The sequence below is a fragment of the Canis lupus genome, chromosome 1, assembly GCF_003254725.2.
Source record: "Canis lupus dingo isolate Sandy chromosome 1, ASM325472v2, whole genome shotgun sequence".
Classification (NCBI taxonomy): domain Eukaryota; kingdom Metazoa; phylum Chordata; class Mammalia; order Carnivora; family Canidae; genus Canis; species Canis lupus.
The window spans coordinates 79,325,079-79,349,711 of NC_064243.1; the positions used below are offsets into that span (position 1 = coordinate 79,325,079).

The 24,633-nt window shown below is 39.5% G+C and overlaps 1 protein-coding gene across 12 annotated transcripts in view; it reads right to left on the reverse strand.

The window, feature by feature from the left end:
- Positions 1-24,633, reverse strand: part of LOC112644677 (transducin-like enhancer protein 4) — a 142,472-nt gene that overhangs the window by 86,446 nt on the left and 31,393 nt on the right. For 4 of the 12 annotated variants that reach the window (XM_049116487.1, XM_025423255.3, XM_049116495.1 and 1 more), the window contains exons 5-6: positions 20,377-20,439; positions 8,241-8,315 (exon numbers count right to left, since the gene is read on the reverse strand). The exons of 1 other annotated variant lie outside the window; for it this stretch is intronic. In XM_049116487.1, the coding sequence (XP_048972444.1) occupies positions 8,241-8,315; positions 20,377-20,439 (138 nt within the window). The remainder of the gene's footprint in view (positions 1-8,240; positions 8,316-20,376; positions 20,440-24,633) is intronic. 7 more of the 12 variants (XM_049091775.1, XM_049091767.1, XM_049091781.1 and 4 more) reach the window with 2 other exon arrangements.

Here is a 24,633-nt window from a genome sequence, read left to right on the forward strand (position 1 = left end):
ATTGAACACCAATAAAAAATAAATTATAAAAAAAGATACTATTAAAAAAAGATTAAAGCACAATTACATACTGGGACAAAAATATTTGCAAAATACATAAAGAACTTACATCCAGAGTATTTCTTTTAAAAAATTCCCAGAACTTCATAATAAAATAACCACCTCAAGGAAAAAGAGAGGCAAAGATATGAGCAGAAACTTCTCAAAGAAGATAGATGGCAAGTAAGCACAGCACTCAACAAGTCATTTAGCTGTTAATAGAAATGCAGAAAAGCAGGAGTAACACCATCCAACTATCAGAAATGGCTAATAGACTCCAAAAGTCTACAATTCCACATGCAGCTGAAGATATGGAACAAAGTTTCTCCCACAGAACGTGTTAGTTAGAGTAGAAAACTATGGAAAATATTAGGTCAGTTACATTCAAAATACACTAGCCATGTAACTTAGCAAGCCCACTTCCAGGTAATTACCCAGAAGAAAGGAAATCCTACTTTCACTTATAAAAACTTACACAAATCTGTATGTTAATATTTACTGGGACCTTGTTCACAATCACAAAAAACTATGGCTAACCTAAATGTCCCTGAAGGAGTAAACATAACCCAACCAGTCCATCCACACAAGAGAATATTGTTCAGCCATATAAGGAACCAGGGATAGAGACAAGCACATGGGACAAATCTCCAATGCATTACAGTAAAGGAAGATGAAAACTCAAAAGGCTATACAATGCATAATTCTGTGTATAGGACATTCTCAAAAAAAGGTTCTCTATGGGAGAAAAAACATCATAGGTAGGTGCCGAGGCTGGGGTAGGGAACAGAATTAATTACACACAACAAAGGAATTTAGGGAGGTGGGGCAAGAGAGAAATATTCTCTAACTCCACAGTGGTGGTAGTTTACATGACTATATTCGGCTGTCCAACTCCTAGGACTGTATGCTAGGAAGGGTCCACTTCAGTTTATATAAATTATACCTCGATAAATCTTTTTGAAATACACAGAATATCAATAATGAATATATACTGCTAGAATCCTAATTCCAAATATAAAAAATATAAATTCATAAATGTATGTAGCCTCATTTTTATTATGTTTTCTACTGTTTCTCTTTATTCTGTTGTCCCTGGAAACTAAAGTTTTATTAAAATTAAAATGTGTTAAAAATTGATTATGTGTAGTAAAATGCAACACCAGAAAGCCTGCAACTACCAAAACTTTAATGAAGATGATTCAAATGTAATTTGAAGATCATCTCAGAATACACTTTAGAAAATGTTTAAAAATATCATTCAAAGAGAACATAAAATGTGCCCCTTTAATATGAGTTGGTGAAGGTATTCAAATATTTGCTGAACGAATGAAGGAGTAGATGTAATCATTATTATTACCATTCGATAAAAGGTTCTAACCTTTTCACAAAGGTCCTTAGGAAAACACTTAAGATCACAAACGCATTTTTAGGTAGCAGATTCCCAAATGGATTTTCTAGGGAGCTCTGAGGAGGACACACATCAGTAGTCCTTTTTATCCTAAATCCTTAAACCCCTGAACTGTCTGTTTGGGGTAAGCCTGCCTCCTCCCTCTCTCTCAGCTTTGAAGGGCACAGGCAGAGGTAGACGTGTCTGGCTACCTGGAAGCTGTTGCTGCTGCTGCCGCTGCCACCACCACCGCCACCAACCATAGTGATGTTACTAGCAAGCCTTCAACAAAAGAATCAGAAAAAGGGATGCAAAACAGTAAAACAAAACAAACCACTAACCAATAAAAAGGGATAACAAAGTGTAAGTTTGCAAGCTACCTTGCAAACTTCACTCACCTTGAGTGAAACCTGCTCTTCTGTGTTAACTCTTCCACCCAGACCCCTGCGCCCCTACACAGGCTCAGCCTGCTGTGCTCTGGTATGAATGAAGTGTGGATTACAGATCTGGAAAACTCCTCATTCTCCTAAGTAGTGGAAGTGCAAAGCCCTCGGGCCTTTACCTAAATCAGATGCCTCCACCCAAACACATTCTGTAACTCTTGTCACAGGTTGTGCTGAGCTCTACCTTGAGCTATGGAAATATATGTATTAGCAGGAAGGAGGGAGAGAAGAGCTCCTTCCTCAAGAGAAAGAAAGAGAGTAGTACTTCAGGGTGACAGCAACAAAAGGAAAGGAAAAAGAAAGGAAAGAAGCTGACTAGCTTCTAGAAATTTCTCCTAGGAAAACTAGGTAACAGAAATTAACAGAGTATACACCATAAACAAATTAGAAGTCCTCTCCTTTCTCCAGGTTTCTGAGGGAGTTGTTGTGGAGACAGAGCTAAAACAAACAAACAAACAAAAAAAACATTACTTAAATATATGAATAGAGTCTTTGCTATGAGAGAAGGGAAATTACTGCCTCTTAGAGCCTCATCAAATTGTAGCACAAAGATTAGATTATGACTGCATCACTCAATAATGTAGCCCCCTGATCCACAGTAAATGAATCAGTTAAAAACAAAACAAAAAAAGGGTGAGGGGCAGGCATACCAACATTAAGATACAGAGGAATGCATAGACTTTTGATATAAAACTGCTTTGGCTTACGTGCAACCACGGGTTTATCATATTTGTGAGAGCAGGTGAGCCAAGCCAAACAACTGCAGAAAACCAGCCTCCTTTCCCCCAAGCCTTCCCCCCACAAGCTGTGTCCCTCATGCAGCCAGTGGCCGGGGCGTTTCATAAAGCCTTTAAACTCCAGGCACACTGCCTGGTAAAGACAATAACAAAGGTGGACTAACAATCTGATGAAAGACAAATCCACTTCAGAGCTTGTTTTTAAATTCATTCCATATAACAAACATTTAGAAAATGCCAACAGTAGTCAGTTGGGAGGAAAAAAAGAAAGGGAAGCTCGCCTATAAATTTATGGGAAAGCCATTTATTGAAAAAATAATGTAAAAGCTGAGCTGTTAAAGAAAAATGTTTTACGCACAGAACTCATGTCAGAAAAAAAAAAAAAAAAAAACGATTCCAGCCTCCGAGTACTACTGCCTACCTACACCAGAAATCCCGCTGGAAGAGCTTGGGGCCGATGAAGTAAAATCTGGGCTTTCCTAGTTCCTCCAAAGGTAGATAGACAGGGCCTTTGGCTATAGGTAATTTTAATAAATGATCCCAGGACAGGAGTGAGACCTAAGGAAAGCGAATCAGGGAAGAACGGAAATTCAAAACAAGGATGTAACCTTGAGTTGATGACTACCGTGGACAGCTAGCTGAAACTCCCTCCGGCCGGGACCCTCTGTGGACCCTCTGTGGAGCGATGCAGAAAGCACCTCCAAAGCACCTCCGTATTGCCCACCAAATACGGAGTCATGGGGGGGGGGGGGGGGGTCATGTCACTGACCATTTGCCTGTGGGTCCAGGATTACCCCATGGGGTAGGTGTAAAAACCTCCCTCTTTGTAGTGCTCAAGTATTTAGTGAAGGGGGGATTCCCCACCAAAAGCATTGGGAAATGCAAGAGCTTCACAGTGTGGCTGAAGGGAGGAGGTATCAAGCCTGGAGAAACACCATAGTTGTACTGGCAATGGCCAGAGAGAAAGGGGGGCGAGGGGAATGAGGGAACTGCGAGAATGCAGGCGCCCAGGAGGGACACCACTGCTTCAGCATCCTGGGGATACCTGTGCCCAAAGGAGGACAACAGGACAACTATTGCAAAATTCATAATACCTTCTCTAACAAGCCCTTTATAAGCAAATACAGAGGTAGGGTGAAAATGTGACTCTTGGATATTTAATATCTTTATGCTTTTGTTGCGAAAGTGAAGTATTTTTAATTGTATTTCAAATTTTGTGTTACTGGAAGCTGTGATATAACAGACAGGAAGGAACACACACTCACACACACACACGGTTTTTTTTAAATACCCACATACTTTTATCTTCCAGTTTTTCTGCCTAATGGCTAATTAGTTTAAAAAGACAACAAGAAAAATTACCACAGTGGCATATCTAAATCACTCTGGAACTTAAAATGGCAGTTATGAAATCTATAAGGGAAAAAGAGGGACATACGTTTTAAAACTGTCATACCGCAAGACCCTCTGCCAAAATGCCAATCTGAAATGTGTGTGTGTGTGTATGTGTGTGTGTGTATAATTTAAGGGCCAATCATATGACAAGGACAATAAAACAAAATGCTAAGAGTAAGAAAAAAACCCCAAAGGTATTGTCTTCCCTTTTTTAAACTAACTCAAACACACAGGATGGTAAAGGCAAAGTCATTTAAATCATTTCCTTAGTAATACAAGTAATATTTAAATAGATTTAATAGTGCTGCTCCAAACCAATGAATTATGGGTTTAAAACCTATTAAAATGTAATGTTTTTTTCCTGAGCTGAGAGGAGAGAGATTTAAATCCACTGAATTTTAATATTTCAGCTTGAGCTGCAGGAGGTAGAGAAAGTCCAAATGAACTATTCCATCAGCACCATTCAAGCATGAACATTTTAATCAGTTTTACTTCCTTGGAGTTCTCTAACACAGTTTACGCTGTCATTCTGAAAGCACTTAACACAGAGAGTGTGAAAAACCACCAAGGCTTGTTATTGCCTTCACAATTGATGGCAAATAATTTTGCAGACTTCCTATCATTAAAATGTCACTGCTAAAAATTGAGGTTCAGCATTTCTTGTGCTAACCTGCATTTCCCACAAACACCACAGCATACCTGTTCTTAAAGAATTTCTTTAAGGGTGTGTGTGTGTGTGTGTGTGTGTGCGCGCGCAGGTGCACGTTTTTTTTTTAATGCATATTTCTACCTTTTATTCCCCCCTCAAAGAGGTTAAAAGAAAAGAGTGCAGGGAAATCCAAAGGAACCCCACTTTCTATTTTTACAAGCCAAATATTTTATTTTCCAATGTTCATACTAACAAAACTTTTTTTCCCCCAATGGTGGCTTCTTTAGTGAAATTCTTATGAGGTTCCAAGCCAGTCTCCTTTATTAAGCATAACCACATTCACACAGCATGTGCTGATTATATAGTGTAATGGATTTAAAAAGCATTTTAAGATAGTCAGATGACTCAATTTAATAATACAGGAAATGAAAACATCATTTCTAATTAGATCATATTACTGATTTAAAACTACAATTTGTGTGCTGTTCCAACAGTGTGATCTCGCAGAGATTCTAATTTAAAAACACAGTGGCTAGTAGGACACATGACAAGATCAAACTAGATACATAACATTCCCTCAGCCCATTTAGGGGAACTCCGGGAAAGCTTCAAGGAAATGTGAGATATGAACAATGCAAAACAACACACAAAATTGACTGTAGAAAATAACACAGGAATTTCCTAGGTTTTTTTCCTTATAAATAAAAGATAAATGATATTTAACTTATTTCAATCTATCAACAATTTTAAACTGAACATGACCTGTGAAAGAAATCATTATAACTGTGTTTCATTCCATTAAACACAACTAGCTTATTGTCAAGAGAACAAGCCGCCTCTCCAGGTTTCGGGCTCACTTCAGCATTTTGCATTTAAACTGCATGGATCACTGGTTTGGCTCATTTACCAACGAAGGTAGAATAATATTGCAGAGTTAAAAAGGTGCTTCATCAGATTTCATTAAATCTAGGAACATTTGCACTTGTCTGGATGGTATGCATACATATAAAACAGATACATATGTAGTGATAAACAAATGAAGGTCTGTCTGCAGGGGCTTTAGATGGATCTTTGCAGTCTTGGGAGGAAATTTTTCATTCCCTCCATGGAGAAAGTCATTGCTGACCATATTCCCAAATCCAAGTACAAAAATCTAAAATTGGCCCCTCATCACTTTTCGGTAGCAAGTCAAAATGGCACTGCCTCCCAACACAGCCATGCTCAAGGGGACACAGGACAGCAGGTGCACAGAAAATTCCACAATGTTCCAACTCTGAAAACTAGGGACTGAAGGCATCACAGGGGCTGAAGCAAACAAAGACCACACACCACAGAGAAGAGCAACAGCAGGAATGCATCAAGTGAGTTTGTAATGGGGCTCCTCCTTCTCACATGGCTTTTGGCTCCCTAAAACTGCTGGGTGTGTTTTTCTATTTCTGCAATCTTCTTTTAAGAATAGTCAGATTATGTGACTGTGACTCCATTTCTGGCTCCGACACAAATAATCTGGAATCCCCACCAGATCCACAAACAGCACGTGCTGCTTTGATAGCATGCAGCTCTGACTTCTTCAAGTAAGTTTCTAGGTCACAAAATTAAATTTGCTATATTTGAATAATTAAATCCATATATACACAATATGTCTATCAGTAACTCGACTACAGTCCAATAAATCATCCTTTCCCTGAAAAAAGGCAATCTGCCATCCCATTCAAAGGTATGTAAAATGAAATAGATATGAAACAGCATTAAAAATATACTTGATGTGTGAAGGGAAGGGAACCTTGTTCTGAGTTTTAGATCTTCCCTCATATTTTGAGGCAACATCCAACATAAAACAATGGGTTTTTTATTTAGATTAATCTCTCCACTGTACAGACACAACTAATAAGACTCAAAAAAGAAACAAAACAGCCTTCTGTTTCCCAGAGAAAGAGCTGCCAACCATTCCTAAGGTAGAATGGCTACTTGCATTTTAGCAGTTCATAGGAACAATGAACACTAATAAGCCAGAATGACCCAGCACGCTCCTCTATCAGTTCTCCTCCTGCACACATTCTCTCCTTTCACAGCAGACAGTTGTATAGTGGGTGAGAAATGCAGGTGACCTTGGGGGGGGGGGGGGTTCTGCTGGCCAAAATACATCCCAATGGGAACGCAATGGGTGCTTCAGGCAAACACGACAGGACTATACATATATACCTAACTTTAAAATTAAAGCTTTTTCAACTTTTTAAAAAAATGTAACATGCTATTTTCTGGAGTTTTATGGAAAAAAAAAAAAAAAAAAAAAAACTACTTGTGAAACGTATTCATCTCTCATCTCTCCTCCATGCCCAGAGCGTAGAAAGGATACTACAGATGAGTCTACACAGCTGATTCTGATGCTGCCTTTTTTCCAAGGGCGCACTTCTGAGGAAATGAAGGGTGCCCCTTCCCATTTATGATGTCTTCCAATTTACTACCAGTATTTTCTCGTGGTCAGAGAGCCACAAAATAGAGCTCAAAATAGCCCATTAAAAAACAAGCCACAATCAGACTACTGCTCCACCACCACCGCCAGTCATTCCAGAGTTGTGATTTCCTTGTTAAAAGACAGAGGCATAATTGAAGCAATATCTTCACTTCAGATTGATTATCAGGCGACCCTTATCCGCATCTTCACTCAGCAATTTGAATTTTAATGAAAGTAAATGGAATAATTAGCATTTCAAAGTGTGTTTGATACACTGAGGGAAAAAAAGAGAAAAGACTTTTGTGTATAATCTATACACAAAAGAAAGTATTTGGGAGGGGGCAGAGAAAGGGAAGTATAGTTGTATTGTCTTCATTAGAATAATCTAAGAAACTGCTTGTACCAGCTGCATAAATAGAGATGTGATATGATATTGTGCTCTTTTCAGCTAAGATTTCTCACCTTTATTATACCTCACCTTATCTTATTACTTGCTACCTCAATCTGGGAGAACAAAAATCTAAGTGGAGTCGGAGGGATTGCCCAAACCCATGAATTCCAGCAGGATTTCTATGCAACATTAACACTATCATCACCAGGAAGAATTTTCTAACTGGGCCACTGATTTTGCCAGAAGGTACACCTTTCATCTATTATTCCTACTAGAAATGGACACTAGCCTTTAAGAACCACTCCTCACAGGGGAGGAAGAGTAGCTGCGAGATACAAAAATGTACATTTTATTTCGCCAAAAAACAGCATTAAGGTACTCTGTAGTTGCGGTAAGATCAAAGAAATCAGGTCATTTTAACATCAGGGCAATCTCCATCTTTTTTTCAGGCCTAGGCCAGCAACAGGAGCTGATTGCAAAGAAAAGAAATATTACGAAAAAGAACTATCTAGTCTCTTTAGGGGTGGATTTCTGGAAACATGTCAACTGGAAGTGGTGAGAACGTGATCCAAAGTTTCTGACGTAGCCATCCAATTTCACAGGAGACAGAAGGCAAAGTGCTGAATTTCACTTTGTGGTCCTCTATTGCCTTTTGCCCCTTTGATGTAACAAAATTTAAAAAGAGAGAGCAAGCGAGCTGATGACACACACTAAGATCAGAGCTAAAATGGAAAGGCCACGTACCCCAATGATGGCGTTCAGTTCGGCCATGGTCACCTGCTTGGCCCGTTCCACAGCCTGCACCACTTGTTGCTGGTGCTATAAATGAAGATCAGAAACAGAATACAATTATTTGCTTTCTAGTCAGTCAAGAACAGCTTTTCCTAACACGTCCTCTAACTTCAATTACATGCAAAACAGGATTTAGGGGTCTCCATATTTCAAATAAAAGCCCTGAGTGGTGGCTGACTAAATGTCTAGGGTATATTTGGGTCTCTGCTGCAGAGAAGTAACTGGGCATTGAACTATAACCCCATGAAGGATGCTCCCCTACAACTGGCAGAAGCAGCTTAAATTTTACTTGGATGTCAGTGGTGCTCTGTGGCCCAGCATCTTCCACTAATACTAACAAACACAATCCATCCCCCACCTGCTTTCTCTGTACCCCCTTTTCTCTGCCATCTACATAAAAATTCTGAAAATATTTCCTAGAAGTACTTATTTTTAAAATTTCTCCTGCTAGTTGTTACAGTAAGCACTAGAAGGCCATTTAGACTTAAATGTTTATTTTCTTCTGAAAATGTGGCAACTGTTCATGTTTTAATTCCTGTCATGAAGGAATTATGAAGGGCTGAGTATTTAAAAGAGATTAGAAATGCACAACTTTGACTAGCAGTAAAGTTTAAGGATGTTTCTTTTACACAATAGAAAACTAAAAGCTACAAGTTTCATGTATTTTTCTTTTGGAAAAACTAAGATGGACCGTTTAGGAACATCCCTCCCTCTATCCAGGATGCAGTTCTAAAGAGAATGACCAAGAAAGGAGTATAGGTAATTTGTGTAAATTAAAAAAAAAAAAAAAAAAAATGAAGTAGAGGCACGCCTTCACATCTGGACATATGTGAGAATGTACACAAGTACTCCCAAAATATAAATATTATTCTCAACTAAATACACTTGAACATTCTAGTTTCTACACTCTCGAAATTGGTCTAAAATAAGGTCTCCTTCGGACTTTTTTTCAACTAGGTTTGGTGAATGAAGAGCCAAAAAGACTGTACTATGAGACAGGTACTCCTCTGTGTGGCTAGGAAAAATCTTGTTTTGACTAATCCTAGTTGAGAAATGTAGCTAACTTTCTCCACTGATTTGAAGTGAATATGAAACTTTAGCTAGCATATTGCTTAATACACACAAAAAGCTAAGCCATCAATTAGATATGAAATTCCCCCTTGAGCTACGTGGTACTACACTACAAAACTTTCAAATACACACAGTTACTGTGATTAACTGGGGTGACCAATATTTCCACCTCCCAGATGTGTAGGGTTGGTGGGGGATGTGGAGGATGGAAAAGAAAACTGCTTTAGTTATCCACGTGTGGTATTTTCACCCATGATATCCTAATAGAAATGTGTATTTTGGGATCCCTGGGTGGAGCAGCGGTTTGGCGCCTGCCTTTGGCCCAGGGCGTGATCCTGGAGACCCGGGATCAAATCCCACGTCGGGCTCCCAGTGCATGGAGCCTGCTTCTCCCTCTGCCTGTGTCTCTGCCTCTCTCTCTCTGTGTGTGTGACTATCATAAATAAATAAATTAAAAATATTTAAAAAAAAGAAACAAATATGTATTTTGTGCCTCTAATCCAATGTAAAGAAAAACGTCAAATAGATCACTCCATTTTAAGCTTCTAATAAACTCTAGACATTAAACTAGATACCTTTGATTTTTTTTTAATTTTAAGAGTTTTCAAAACAAGGGCTTAAGAAACAATCCCAAAGTCTAGATATCTAGCAATCTCCCTCCATTCCCTTACTTTTTAATAAAATATTTGCCAAAGTGAAATAACTTCTTTCCTTCTGTGTTTGAAGCAAGTCAAAGTCCTAAAGATTTATAAAGACACTAGAAGAAACAGAGAGGCATGCTCAATAAAAATGACCAGTAACAGCAATTTCTCCTTAAAGCTACCCTAGCCAGTATGCTAACCTACTAGCACACAGTTCATGTTTAGATTTAAAGCAATTTCATTGTCCAAGTAGTGAAAAGGGACAGTACTTGGAGAGCGGAGAAAAAGACAACATGTAAGGATGACTCTGGGATTTTTCTACTACTCAAAGTAAGTATATGGACAGAAACTGTTAATGAGATTTTCCACCTTTTACTTTCCAACATTCAGCCATGGCTGCTCAAAACTTCAAGAAACTGAAAGCCTAAGGACCACATGAACACACATCCAACAATTGTATCATTCATTCCACTCATGCATCCATTCATTCAACAAAGGCCTTCTTAAGCTCTTACCGTGTCCAATTTCTATATGCTACTGAAATATTACATACTGTATTAGTGAAATATCATCTACCTTACATTAAGCATTCAAAGAATAGTTCCGTAAGACAGATATGCAGAAAATACACCTACCTAGGGCCTTTCTGCCATGAAGATTGTTCAACTCTTGCCTCATAAACTGGACTCCAACTGCCATGATGGGCAAAGATGCCTTAGGGCAGTGGGGATCTCTTTCTGGCTCAGCATTAAAATCAAGTGCATTTACTGAGAAAACCAGAAACACAGCAGTGAACCAGAACACTGACATCTGATGTTCCTATAGAAACTCTTGCTAAAAAGCTAAAATGACAATAGAAGTCATGATTCAGCTCCTTCGTTTCCTCTCCTGGCAGTGGCCATAGGCTAATACCACATCTGAACTCTACCTGTAGTTCAGGATTTTACTTCCCTATTTCTGCTTACAACTGTGAATCATCTGCTGTTTAAGGACCTTTTGAACAGAAGCTCCCTAAGGCAAAGAATGCCTCCTCCCAGTGTGCTCTGAAAGCACCAGAAACACCCGGACATTGCTCACTCAGCCACATCGTAACACTGTAAGCAGCACATCTCAGGAAAGAAGGAGCAAAGGATCACTAAAGAGAAAAAGGAACACTGGAGGAAGAACCCAAAATACTCATTAACTGACCCAAAGGTGGCATTTTTTTCCCATTTCCAATTTTAATAAATAAGCTCTCTGACTCAGAAAATACAGCAAGTTTTTCACATCTTCTTAGAACCCTGATGGTTTTCCCATTGCGTCTGCCATCTCTTCCCTTTTTCTTCCCCTTCCCCATCTGTTCCTCTCCTCCCACTCCACCCTGCATCTCATTTCCTCTCCCACTTCCTGCTTCTCTCCTCTGCCATCTCACCACATGTGGTGACAGCCACTCTAGACCCAATCTGCAAAAAGCAACAATCCTATAGCCCCTTATTGCTCAAGCTGCTCCCTCATATAGGGGCTTCCATTGGAACTTTTTCTACCAGTACCACCAAATAAAATGTACTAAGATTATCATCAATAAGCCTTAGGTGGGAGAGAGGGCCTCTAACTGGGATTTGGAAGAGAAAAAAAAAAAAAAAAAAAAAAGCCCAATAATTTATTTTTTAAAATAGCCTGAGTTATAATTAAAAAAAAAATCCTTAAAATAAAAACCTGTAATATGATTATGGTTGCACAACTCTGTAAATTTATTAAATATCATTGAATTCTACACTTAAGTGAATTTTATGATATATAAGTTGTATCAATTAAATACTGTGATTTAAGGACTACAATGATGGATGAAGGGGGAAATGCCACTAAAATGAAATTATATACAGTAAATCACTTGCCTACTTCCATCATAAAATTTGTTGCATTTGTTTAGGAAAAGTCTTGAGAATAACGTTTTCAACAAGAAAGAGACTGAAACAACAGAAGTCATCAGTCCAACAAAGCCTGCTAAGAAACAGACCGTTAACAAACCACAACACGTTGTACAACAGGTATTTAATGTATGTTTTGGGGAAGAGATGACAATGACCATACCTGCTGTGCCAATACTTTAGGGCATGGCAACAGACATAGTACTTCCAATGAAAAGAAAAAACCCCTACATTACAACTTAGAATTTTTCTTTAATACCTACCCCCCTTCCCTTACCTCCCTCATTGATAGGGGTTAGTAAAGGGGTAGTAGGGAGTTAAAGGCAGAGGTAGGAAAATGAAGTAGGATTTCTATAAACGAACAACATTAACATTCCTGACCTGTGAAATGAGAAAGCAAGCACTTGGAGTAATGGCCCCACTACTCCTCAGAGAACTCTCAGACACAGAGCATCATACACTCTACAGGAAAGCAGGATATAAAATGCTAGGGAGGTTCTAGGAAGGAGTGCCCAGCATACTTACTGGACCATCAGGAAAGGTTTTGTTTTCTTATTCATTCATTCAGTTACATATTAAGAACCTACTGTGCGCGCCAGGCAACTGGGGCGAGAACTAAGACGGACTCATGAACGAGACACTCAGTGAATGAATAATCCTCACAAGGTTCAAAGGCTCAGTAATTACAACCGGAGGATAATTTCCATGAAGAAAATTACAAGCTGTCATGCAATCACTTATGGGGGAGACACCTCATGAAATGTGGGGGCTGAGGGAACATTCCCTCTGGAAGCCGGCCCAATGGAGACATGAAGGATGTCCAAGAGTTCTGTGGATGAAGCAAGGAGAAAAGAATGCCAGGCAGAGAGAAAAGCTTGGGCAAGGTCCCTGGAGGAGAAAGGAGCTTGTCTGTCAAGGAAGAGAACAAACGTGTAGGGCTGCAGGAGAAGAATAGGGGAAGGGGAAAAGCTGTGAGAGATGGAACAAGGTTGGATTAAAAGCCTCCTTAGGCATGGCAAGACACACATGCAAAAACTTTAAAGGGGATGAAATATTCACAAAAAGGACAACATAGGCAAGTGCCTGAAGTCCTGTGGGTATAGCCAGGGCACACTCCATAGAAACATGTACTAGTGGAAGTGAAATCTGTAAGGCAGGAGGAGGCCAAATGCTGACAGGCTTTGCAAGACATGAAAACTTGGGACTTTATCCTGGTAAGACATTAAAAAAAAAAAAAAAAAAAAAAGAAAAAGAAAAAAATTTGATCGATTGAGAAAGAGGGGAGAGAAAGAAAGAGAGAGAGCACGCGCACATGAGCGGGAGGAGCAGAGGGAGAGGGACAATCTCAGGCAGACTCGTGCTTAGCGTGGAGTCTGATGAGGGACTTGATCTCACAACCCAAGCTGAAATCAAGAGTCAGATGCTAAACAGACTGCGCCACCCAGGTGCCCCTGGTAAGGCATTTTTTTTGTCAAAAATTTGAAAGCAGCCGAGTGCTATCAGTTCTGCATTTTAGTAAGATAAGACCTAGGGTGGTAAGAATACTAAAGAAGCTGGATGATAGGAAGGTGGACCAACAGGAGGAAGGACAGGTAGAAAGCTAATGCAATACTCTAGGGTGAAAGATAAACTTGAATTTGGACCAACTGCCCTTCCTGCTCACAGAACTCATTATCCACATGTACATAAAAAGCCACTCGCTCAGAACTGGTAAAGGCCTCTAGAAATCACGAGACCCCAATAGTAGTAGTGCCCAAGCACTGTAACAAACTGACCAACAAAAGACTCTCTACCTTTCCAAAAGCCTACTATAGATTTCTAAATGCTGCCCTGGCTGAGTGATTGGGATGGTAGTGTTGCAGTATCAACCACAGGCCAAAAGCCATTATTATATCCAGCAGATAAGTTTCCTCTGTCACACCCTACCCAAGTAGTCCGTAAGTCTCTGCTTGATCATATCTTCTGGAAGGGAACTCACTACCTCATAACAAACTTTTTCTATGTGGGGATAATGGCTCTAATACTAGTTAGAAATCTACCTCTCATAACTTCTTCCCACTAGACCCAGTCTTGCCTCTACGTTCTCCCCCACTGGCGCCCACTTCAATACATGAATATGGCATGTTTGTTTTTACTTTCTCAATTTCAGGTTAAACAATCCACAGGCCTCTGACTCTATGCCACTCATCCTCTGGCCACTCCTTGGTCATGCTCTAGGTGGCAAGACAGAATATTCTAGGGATGGCTAAGCAGGTCAAATCTGAGTGAAAGTGTCACTCCATGCCCAGTGAGTCAAGGTAAAATCCTACTGAGCCTTTTTTTAGCAATTCTACCAAGTGTACTGGTACAAATAAGCTTTAAATTCAAATCAGCCTTTCCTAACAGTATCCCAAGAAATGGTCAGTCCCACAAGAAATTAGGTATCACTTAAAACAAAACAAAACAAAACAAAAACCCCACTGGGCTTAATTTGGCTAACATCTGGTAAATGGCAGGTCTTCTCTGAGCTTCAAATCTCAGAGACTGAATATGTTTGCAGGGTTTTCCAAACAATTTTGGCTGTGGAACTTGGGATTAAAGCTTGGGAAGTGCTGCCTGAAGCTTTTTCCTACTGACCACTGAGCCTCACCTTCTTCTGTTTTCACCCACATGAGGACAGAGCATTCTTGCCTGATCTATCCAATATGCTCTCAAGTCCGTGCTTTCCAACAGAACTTTCTGCAGTGTTGGAAATGTTCTAAATCTTTGCTGACAATATGGCGGCCACTAGCCACATACAGGTGGGCACTGAGCACTTGAAATGGGGCTAATGTGTCACTGGGAAATTTAATTTGCAATTTTATTTGAGTCTGATTAATTTTAATTTAAATAGCCACAAATGGCTATGGCTACCATTTTAGATATCACAAGCTCTACTTCATCAAAGTATTTCAAAGCTTAGCTCCAGTAATAATACAGTCGCCACCTAACTGAAAGTCAAAGAAAAAATACGGTTTCTCAAATGCACTTTAATTTTTTGACACATAAGGGTTGGCACTGCTGCCTCTGAAAGCCTATACTGAAATCTGCAGAGACGTTCTCCCTCCTGTGAATCATCTACTTGCTGAGGGCAAGGAGGCCATAATGCCACCATAAGGATCTCACCAAATCTGCAACTGTCACCAAAATGCACATCACATGGATCAAGTCAATTGGCCAAACCATGAATGTGGGACAGAATTATGCTCCCTGGTGCCTCATTCAGTATTGCAAGAAAAAAAAACAGATTTTAAATGAAAGGTTGTCCAATGTGAGAATCAGAAAATGGACAAAATCCATTAAAGCCCCAAGGTAGGTGTATTAGTCATTCTAGGACATTCCTTATATATACAGCACTGTCATAACACATTACCAGCACTGACAAAATGGTCCTGACTGGAGTGCAGACATGTCCTGTGAAGGCTGCTGGCATTTAATGAACAATCTCTGAAGATGGTCTTACGGGTGTCACTGCATCCTTATCAGGGGATCTCTGGTGATTTCAGCCAAGCTCACCTACATCAAACCATGTTATCACAAGCCATTGGTTCCTTACAAAGTTAACAAGCAATAAGACGAGTTAACCTGGTGCCATTATGAGGCGAGAACACTGCCACCAGTGCATGTAACCACTGTATTTTGTTCATTTCCTCCCTCAGGCACAATATGAAAGTGACACATTTTTCAACTTCCACTTTACAATTATTCTATACATGCGAAATGTGGTTCAGAGCAATTCAGTTCCATATTAACCCAGGTACCAAAAACACAGCATTTAAGATACAATCATATCACAGAAGGAGTTTGTCTTCCATCAAATTAAAAGGACCAAATTTATGGTATGTCCAGGTATCATAGCTACTCTTGGAATGGAAGTGGAATTTATAAATAAACACGCATTATCACCATTATCTACTTGTGTATTCTTCTCTACTATTTAAATACAATGGAGAACATCCAAATAAATCTACAAAATTCTAGAGAAAAACACTATTTGGTTCTACTCATTAGTTAGGTTAACAGGGTAACGAAAACCAAGTTTTGAGTTAAAATTAAATGTGCACCAGAAAATATTCAAGTTGGAATACTCTCTTTTCTCTATGTAAATACAAGAATAAAAATAAAAGGCTTAGAAATTTCACTCTTAATTTCCCTTTTACAACCTAAAATTTCGAATGACCAGAGAACTATTGTTAAATGCGGTCAAAAGAAGCATTTAAATTCTTTATTTCATTTACTAAATCAGTATTTTCACATGCAATGAAAGAACAGTTACTGACTGGTAAGCCCAGGCCCCAAAGCAGGGGGCTCCGCCATCACTTGCCTTGGTTGTGAGAGGACAAGTCTATAGGGCTCCTCCACCAACTGTAAAGCAGTTCTGCTTCCACTTAAATAACTCAAAAAAGAAGTTTGTTTTTCTAGATAGCTTCATGGGCAAAACAGAGACCACATCTAGAACTGCTGCTCCTTCAGAGGTGAGCTCTACAGGTTGAACACCTTGAAGTGCTGTCACCATTTGGAGATTTGCTTGTTGGTTGGGGAGAGACAGGTGTTTGCTAAACTGGAAAATTAATTTTTGGAGCTAGAAGAGAATCACCCTTGGGGCTACCTAATATGCCTCACTGAGATTTTTAGCTGATTCACAGCCCTGGCTTCAGTTTTAATTTACACTTTTTTCCTCTATAAGAAGGACATAAGAGAGGAAGATAACCAATTCATTCTTCCAAAGGCAATGACTAAAAAGGGCAGGGAGGACTGGTCTCAGGTCTTCTCAAAAAAGAAACTCAAGAGCGTTGTGGCTACTGCTGCAGCAACCACTACCCCTACCCAATATCAAGAGGAGCTTACTGTGTGCTACACTGCACGTGTATAATCCCAAGTGATCCTCAAAGTAACTGTATGCATCCCATGCTATAACTAATGTACAGATGAGGAAACTGAGGCTTACAGAGGTGAACCACTTGCTAAAATGTCACCCAGCTTTACTTGGCTGAAGTAAGCCATGTAATTTGTAGCAGGGAGGCCAGGGCTTGACCCAGATCCAACTGTCATTATTCTGGCATTTCTTACTTATGGAATTGCCAATGGGGAGTTGATTATTTATAGCTCCTCCCCTGCAAAGGAGACCCAAAGCAGGAGATTTGATTGATACATTAAGATTTGCCTTTTAAAGAAGAAATCTGAGGGCAACAAATATAGATCAGTTTTACCCATTCCTAAAAGCCAAAAGAAAGTGGGAGAAAAAAACAGCTTAGACAGGTGAGGACTCACTCATGAGGTTTCTTTAAATTCTGGTATTAGGGATCCTATAAAAGTTTTAGAACTATATGTGAGGGATGCCTGGGTGGCTCAGTTGGTTAAGCGTCAGACTCATGATTTCAGGTCATGATCTCAGTCGTGAGATGGAGCCCTGCATCAGGCACCAGAGTGTGGAGCCTGCTTAAGATTCTCTCTCCCCCTCTCCTTCCGCCCCTCCCTCTTCTACTCGTGCCAATGTGGCAAGCTCGCATGCGCGCGCGCTCTCTCTCTCTCTAAACGAAACAAAACTATGTGATACTCACTTTAATGACAAAAGTTGGCAGTTATCTTTGTCTAATGCCTGGGACTTTGGAAGTTGTCATATATGAGTGCAACAAGCACATCATTAAAATATAAATTGGCTATAACTCTAAAAAATGTTTTTGTGAAATCTACCAAGAATATATTTTTTCCTATGATTGTTTCCGGCAATACATAGTCACACTTCAAATGCTTCTGAACTACAATTATACAACTTATTTCTTTAAAAAAAAACCCTGGCAGTTCAAAATAAATTTATTTAATAATTGTCACTCAGTATATTTTTAAATTTTAGAAAATGTGGTATACTAGCCCCAAGCAGCATTAAGCAGGTCATTAATAAGCACACGGGGACTAAATTAACAACGGACCTCTCAAAGCATGTGAATTCACCTCTCCTTATCAAACTCCCAAAAAAATCCCTCCCACCACTATCCTATACCTTATGTACCAGTCTTCAGGGAATGTTTTTCTTTTTTCTAAATACAATCATTTAATTTTTAAATAAAACATTTTAAAATAAATTCTAATGCCACAGCTGCCGTTTTGGCAGTGAGACTGTCACACAGAGAGCCGGTGTTAAAAGATCAGATTAAGAGCCTTCAGTCCTGGCACCGAGTGACGCTAGCAGCCATGCAAGAGTGATTTTCCATGCCTCTGAAGAGACAGGAAATAGAATTCATCTTCCTCTAATAACCTGCCTCCTCCCCTCCCTCCAGATTACGGTCCATCTGGCCTCAGGATAGAAGCGAAGAGTCTGATGCTCACAGAATGCCCAGGAGATGAAATGAGGTGGGCAATGCTCAGACACAAAACATCAGAGAGGCCTGGATTGGACAGGAAGAAACATGTCTATGGCCCACACATTAAAAGATAGACACACACACATTAAAAAATTGAAAAAAAGAAGAGCCAATTAGATCCAAAGTAAGCAGAAGAAAAGATATATACAGAATTAGCATTTAGAAAACCACGACACAGGTCAATCATTACACACAAATCAAGGATTTCAACTAAAATGCCAACAAATGTATTAGAGGAATAAACAGTAAGGGATGAGATCACAGGCTCTCTTCCTAGCCTCAGGCAGCGAAAAGAGCATTTCCCCGTGGCCTTACTGTGCGGGGTACAACTTCCTTAGCTAATTCATTCCAGTCCAGTCTTGTTCGGCACCACGACCATTACACATTCTCTTCCTACTGGGCTTGCTCATACAAACAATGTAACTCAGGTGGGAAAACAACCAATTTGTAAATCAGCTCTACCAACACCCCCAAGACCTCTTTCCACTTCTGCATATAACCCCACAGATCCTGCAAAAATGCCACGGGAGCTTTAAGCTACACCAGTGACTATAGACAGGGGTCTATGCCTGCAAATACCCGGTTATAGTTCAAATTCCTCCATCTACCTTGGGGTGTAACACCTCAGCATGGTTACAGCCCTGCGGGTTATGCGCACATTCTTCCCAAGCCTCTATCCCCATAAAGCAGAGCTGCTTCAACTAAGAAGAAACACACACTGGTCTGGATTGGCCATGCTTCCTAAAGAAATGCAAACAGGCCTTTCTACTCTCCCTCATCACTCTGCCCAATCTAGTCACAAGCAAATCCTGAGCAGAAATAGGCAAATAGAGATATAGCGAGTAGTGGTTTTGTGGTCATAGCTAAAGGGGGAGAAAGACAACTCATCTATTGTTATTTGTGGTCCAGAAGACCATTTGAATTCAGGATGTTAACTTAGGTCCATGGTTTGTGAATATGAGCACCTCAGTGGGATATGTATCTGACGAAAGGTACCCATGGTTACCGAGGTCTAACTCAGTTCAAACCAAATAAGAAGTCACATAGGAATCCACATTATCTACGAGGCACACCCCTGCTCAAATACTCGTTGCAGGCTAACATCATCAGCACATACCTAGGAAGGGCCAGGCAGATGGACAGCTCTCTTGGAGAGCAGTGCCATGGCACACCTAAAGAAGGGAAGGGGAGGAGGAAAGTAACTCAGTGCCTTCTAGCCTACGACACAATGCTCGATGGCTGAGACATGCAAATATTTCATTAGTTAGCTTCTTACCCTCTCACAGATGATCTTACCTAAGCAAGTGATGTATTCAGTAATTCAGAAGCAAAAATGATCTCTTTCTAGTGCTTTCACCTAAATTTTGTGACCGAAAGCAAGCGAGCAAACATAAGGGGAAAAAGCCATGAGGAAGCCACCACGCACTAGAAATGCACTTTCTCATTCCAACATGAGTGTGTCTGCGGACAGCACACGCTTCCACTGCTGCTGAGCAAGCAGCAGCAGGTGCACTACACAACAGGCCTCGGCAATGTGCGTGCAAAGTCAGTGGTACTCAGAGCCTGAGTCCAGAGTCCATACTGCATATCTTTTTCCAAGTGCAAGCACAATGGTAAGACTTCATCAGGTAGTAAGTAACTTTTTTAAAGCAGCTAGCCAAAAGTTACATTAGTTTGTAGTTAACTATGTAAAGCACTTTCTATGGAGGTGTCTTCTGCCAACTCTTAATGTCCAGGGACAAAAGTGTAGAGCGAACCCTTCTGGGCAGTATTTCAATCCACCCTATTAGATGCCATTGTGGAAAACAGTCATCATTCTGAGCAACACTACATTGTCCAAGGACAGCAAAATATTTAAACAATTGAATTTTGCTTCACACATTAGAAAATGTTCCGTTATATGAACACAATTAGATTCCACTGAATGTTAATAAGGTGTAGAAGTTGGAATGTGAACACTGTATCTTAGAAATGTGCCATACAAACACCAAGAGCCTGACAAGGCTAAAGAGTCAGTTCTATAATCCCTATTCTGCAAAACCACCAAAATGGCACCTTCTAGTCCAGCGCCTCAAACCAACTGCCTTACCTCTTGGGACAGGAAAGGAATGACTTGTGCACAGATAGCATTCAGCCTCTTGACAATCTCTGCCTGCATAAAAAAAAAAAAAAAAAAAAAGGAAAGGAAAGCAATAAAGAGAACAGTCAGCTGGTTACAAATTCCCGAAATATTAACAGGATGATATTAAAACACACTTTATATTCTGGCTGGCGTTATTTCCTAAGGAAGAGGAAAACTCTCATCAGCAAGCCCATTAAAAGGAGGCAGTGACAACAGTGCCACATTAATAGCACAATTTATTAACCAGCATTCATCTTAAAAAGTCAACCTGCAAGCACCAGGACAACATAAAAAGGAATTTAATTCTCATGACTGGAAATCAGTTTTCAAAAGCCTTCAACAGGACCCTTGTTCATTCTAATGTGGTTTTTCCTAAAACCTCAAGTTTTCAGGAGTTTTCATAGTAAAGATACGTTCTTCCCTCCATCTCAAATTCTTTCAGTTAGTAACTCATTGGAGTCTACATTTGTGGCCTTTGTTTCATAGGAATCCACATTATCTACAAGGCACACCCCTGCTCCCCCATTCTCCCAAAAGAATAGCACCCAACCAACCCCAAAAAAGTTGATTAACTCAGATCCTTAGTTCTACACTGTGGGGGAACAGAATATATTCTTCAATCATGAAAATTTCCAAATGTGTCCCACCATCATAAAATTTTCCTGTACTTAGCAGAAAGGGACCTGTATTTGCATGGAAACTAATCTTAGGAACATAACTTATTCTTGAACACCACACATGTGCAAAGCCCCAGCAACCAGATAAGAGATGGTTTATTCTCTAATATTTTTTTAAGTCTAGAAATTGCTTATCAATAGGATGCTATAATTAAGTTAAAAAAATTTTAAAAAGAAAGAAATGCTACCACACTAACTTTTCTCTGAAAATCTACCCAGAGCTTTGCTGATGTTCATCTTAATTTGTATTATCAGATGGCTCCTTATATCCTTCAGGGTGGGACATGTAAAATGCATGGTTTTTCTATACACATACATGCAAAGTAGCTTAGATTGTAAATGATAGGATGGGGTGAAGGACAGGCAAGAAGTGTTGAGAGGCAGAAAATGTAAAGCAATTACTATTCCTGAGACATTCTTAAAATAAATTCCATCCAGGGTCAGTTTCTCATTTTATAAGAGGACAAAAATGCTCTTTTTCTTGCTAAGTCATTACCAGAATGACAGCGACATTCTCCTTGTGCAATCTAGGTTTCCTTCTTTCATCAGCAACCCTTTTGACTTTGCGGCTATGCAATCTTTTAAATGCCAGCACCTTAAAAACTTTGCCAGCTAAGAGAAAACACAAATTCACCATAAAGGAAGTTTCAAACCTAAGCTTTCCCTCCTGGTCTGCATTCCTAACAGGAGGGACAAAAACGCAGCACCAATAACGCGGGAAATGAATAAGGCCCCAACTGTGCTGACCTGATTTAATTTACTGCACTGGCCCCATGGAGCATTTAGCCATCCTTTAAGAATGCTTAAACCACCATGAAAAGCTGCAATGGGAATCACCAAACCACTCTCCACCTGGACGGACATACCACAGTGGTTATGGGTGAAATTCCAGTGTGAGCTGAGAAAATAGAGTAGCAATCACCAGACCCAAAGCACTGCATCTCAAAGGCATTTGGTTGTTAAGCTTTTTGTAGGGAGAGGTGGAGGGGGAGAGAATAAAAGATAATGAGACACTTTGGGGCAGACCAAACTGATGATTCTAATGCTTAGAACCATCTGCCAAGCATATTTTCCTCATTATGTTGTTTACATAAATAAAATAGTCCCTTGCTAGGAGGGTTTAAAAATGTGTGGGCACATAAGAAAACTGAGTTCTTTAGTTTGCCTACATAATCTAGGCAATAAAAACTACTGTAAGGAAACTTACTCATCAGGCAAAATAAAGACCAAGAGTTATTTATTTGGCTACTTCAATTTTCGACCTAGGCTATTTAAGTCTGAGCAACTATGGGGGGTGGGGAGGGGATCTGCATTTTCTTAAAAATAAATGTCGAAAAGTCAACAAGTCGATTTATTCATGTATATTAACACACAATAACAGAAAAAAGGGGAGCATCCTGCAAACTTTTTCTTTATAGATCTTCTTTTGTTTAAAAGACTTCTTAATTTCTTTAAGTTGTCATGCCAATGGATTTTTCATGGTCAGGCTAATTGGAGGCAGGGGGGTGGGATGTGTGTGTGATTTCATAAAATTAAGCAGGTCATTCCTCACTTTGAAAGCTAAAGTTGCCTCGGAAACACTGCTGCTTCCATGGTCAACTAATTTTGCCTCTTTTGTCCCACAGGACCCAGCTTTAGGGAGGCATCATTTATTTACAGGCCTTTCCACTGGGCTTCAGTGATCAGCCAATAATACTGTGGACACACACTTCTAATGGCCTATGTTTTGAAACTGAGTCTAATCTAATGGCGTGGGGCCCAAACTCCTTTTCCAGCACAGCCATTAAAGGATGTAGGTTATTGCTGTTGTCACCATTGATATTTGTCATTGTAATGTAATTAGGGCCCTAAAATGATGCATTACAGCCCTTGGCACAGCTTCTATTAAAATCTTTTCTTCTGCTCACTGAACTGCGACCTGCTTTCTGATGAATAACAGACAGACAGCTTTAGGGTAAGGAGCAGATTCATCAAAGAAGTATTTTTCAGCTTTGGGGAAAGAGACGGGGGTAAAAAAGGCAACCTAGGAGTAAAAGCACTAGGGGAGGAAAAGCCACAATACACATTTGAATTTCATCTGACCACTTGAAATTCTGATTGCATCTGATGAATCTTGCTTAGACAATATATTCCCAGTCTTTGAATCACATGGTTAATCAGGGCTCTAATCTGCTATCCATCAGCCTATGCCAATGCTGTAGCTTCCAATCAAATTTATAGGTGATGTGGCTCATGCATCCCTGAGCAAGTACATTCACAGATAGCCCATTTACACAGGCCAAGATTCTGAAATGCTGCTGGTAGGGCTGCTGGATGTTACCATGGGATTCCTAGGTTTTGCGGACACTGCTAGACTATTGTCTTCAGATGCCCATGATGTTCCAAAATAGCATTCACACTCCCAATAAAAGAACAACTGTTCATGCCAAAACATAACAAAATAATGTTTTTACAGCCACAGTTTGTCGAATCCATTAACAATTTTTGATACTTCTATTATGTCTTCCTTTATCCATCAAGACAGTCATTTAAAAGTTTCACACATATTTTCCTACCCTCAATTCATTACCACTCGATTTCCTCCTCCTGTAATTTCCCACCTTATGCCACTCTCCAATAAAAAGAACCAATAAATGACCATCCCTACACACACACACACACAAACTGGGCAAATATTTTAGAAAAAGGCATTCTATGAAAACACGTTGGCTGTGCACTCAACACTTGGCATGTGAATGCTGACAGGCTAACTACCTCCAAAATGGAGATGGCCAGTGGCCTAGTGGCATGACCAGTTGGTAATGGAACAGAAAAAAACAGAAGGAAGCAGCTTTCATCCCTTTTTTTCTTCATACTCCAACTCAAGAACTGGTGGAAAATGTATTAACTACCTTGCATCACGGGAAAGCAACATCATGCATTGAAAAGAATACCACAATTCAATCATTAGATTAAAAAAGTAACAAATAATGAAGAACACAATATCAAATACATATTTTCTTTATCACTTATAACAAATTACATTAGTCATTTAAGACAAAAAAACTAGTTAAGCCTACACTTGAATTAAATTACATCCTCTCAAATAGTTGTAATATAACAAAAATCTAATTTTTATTTAGATTACTTCCGCCTATGATTTCCTTAAAAAATTAAACAAATTTTATTTTTATGACATAATAAACTTGAGAGAAATTACAGATAACTTTATTTTAGTAATCAAAGAGATGTATCAAAAGCAATTATTGGTTTAAAAAACATTTCTTGGGAGTTTTAGTCTCTCATGAAAATAGGAGCAACACTACTACACAGTATGGTTGAAATAAAACAGAATAACAAAACATTATTAGGAAACCATTTTAGCAGCCAACCAGAAAACAACAACAAAACACAAACAATTAGTTTCAGAAAAACATTCTTGAAGAATAACATTTCACAATTAATTTGCTTTCTACAGCAGTTTCTTTGCCAAAAATGTTTTTAAGAGACTATCTTATTAAGTGTTTACCAAGAACATACACTCACCAATTATATAAAACACTTTTAA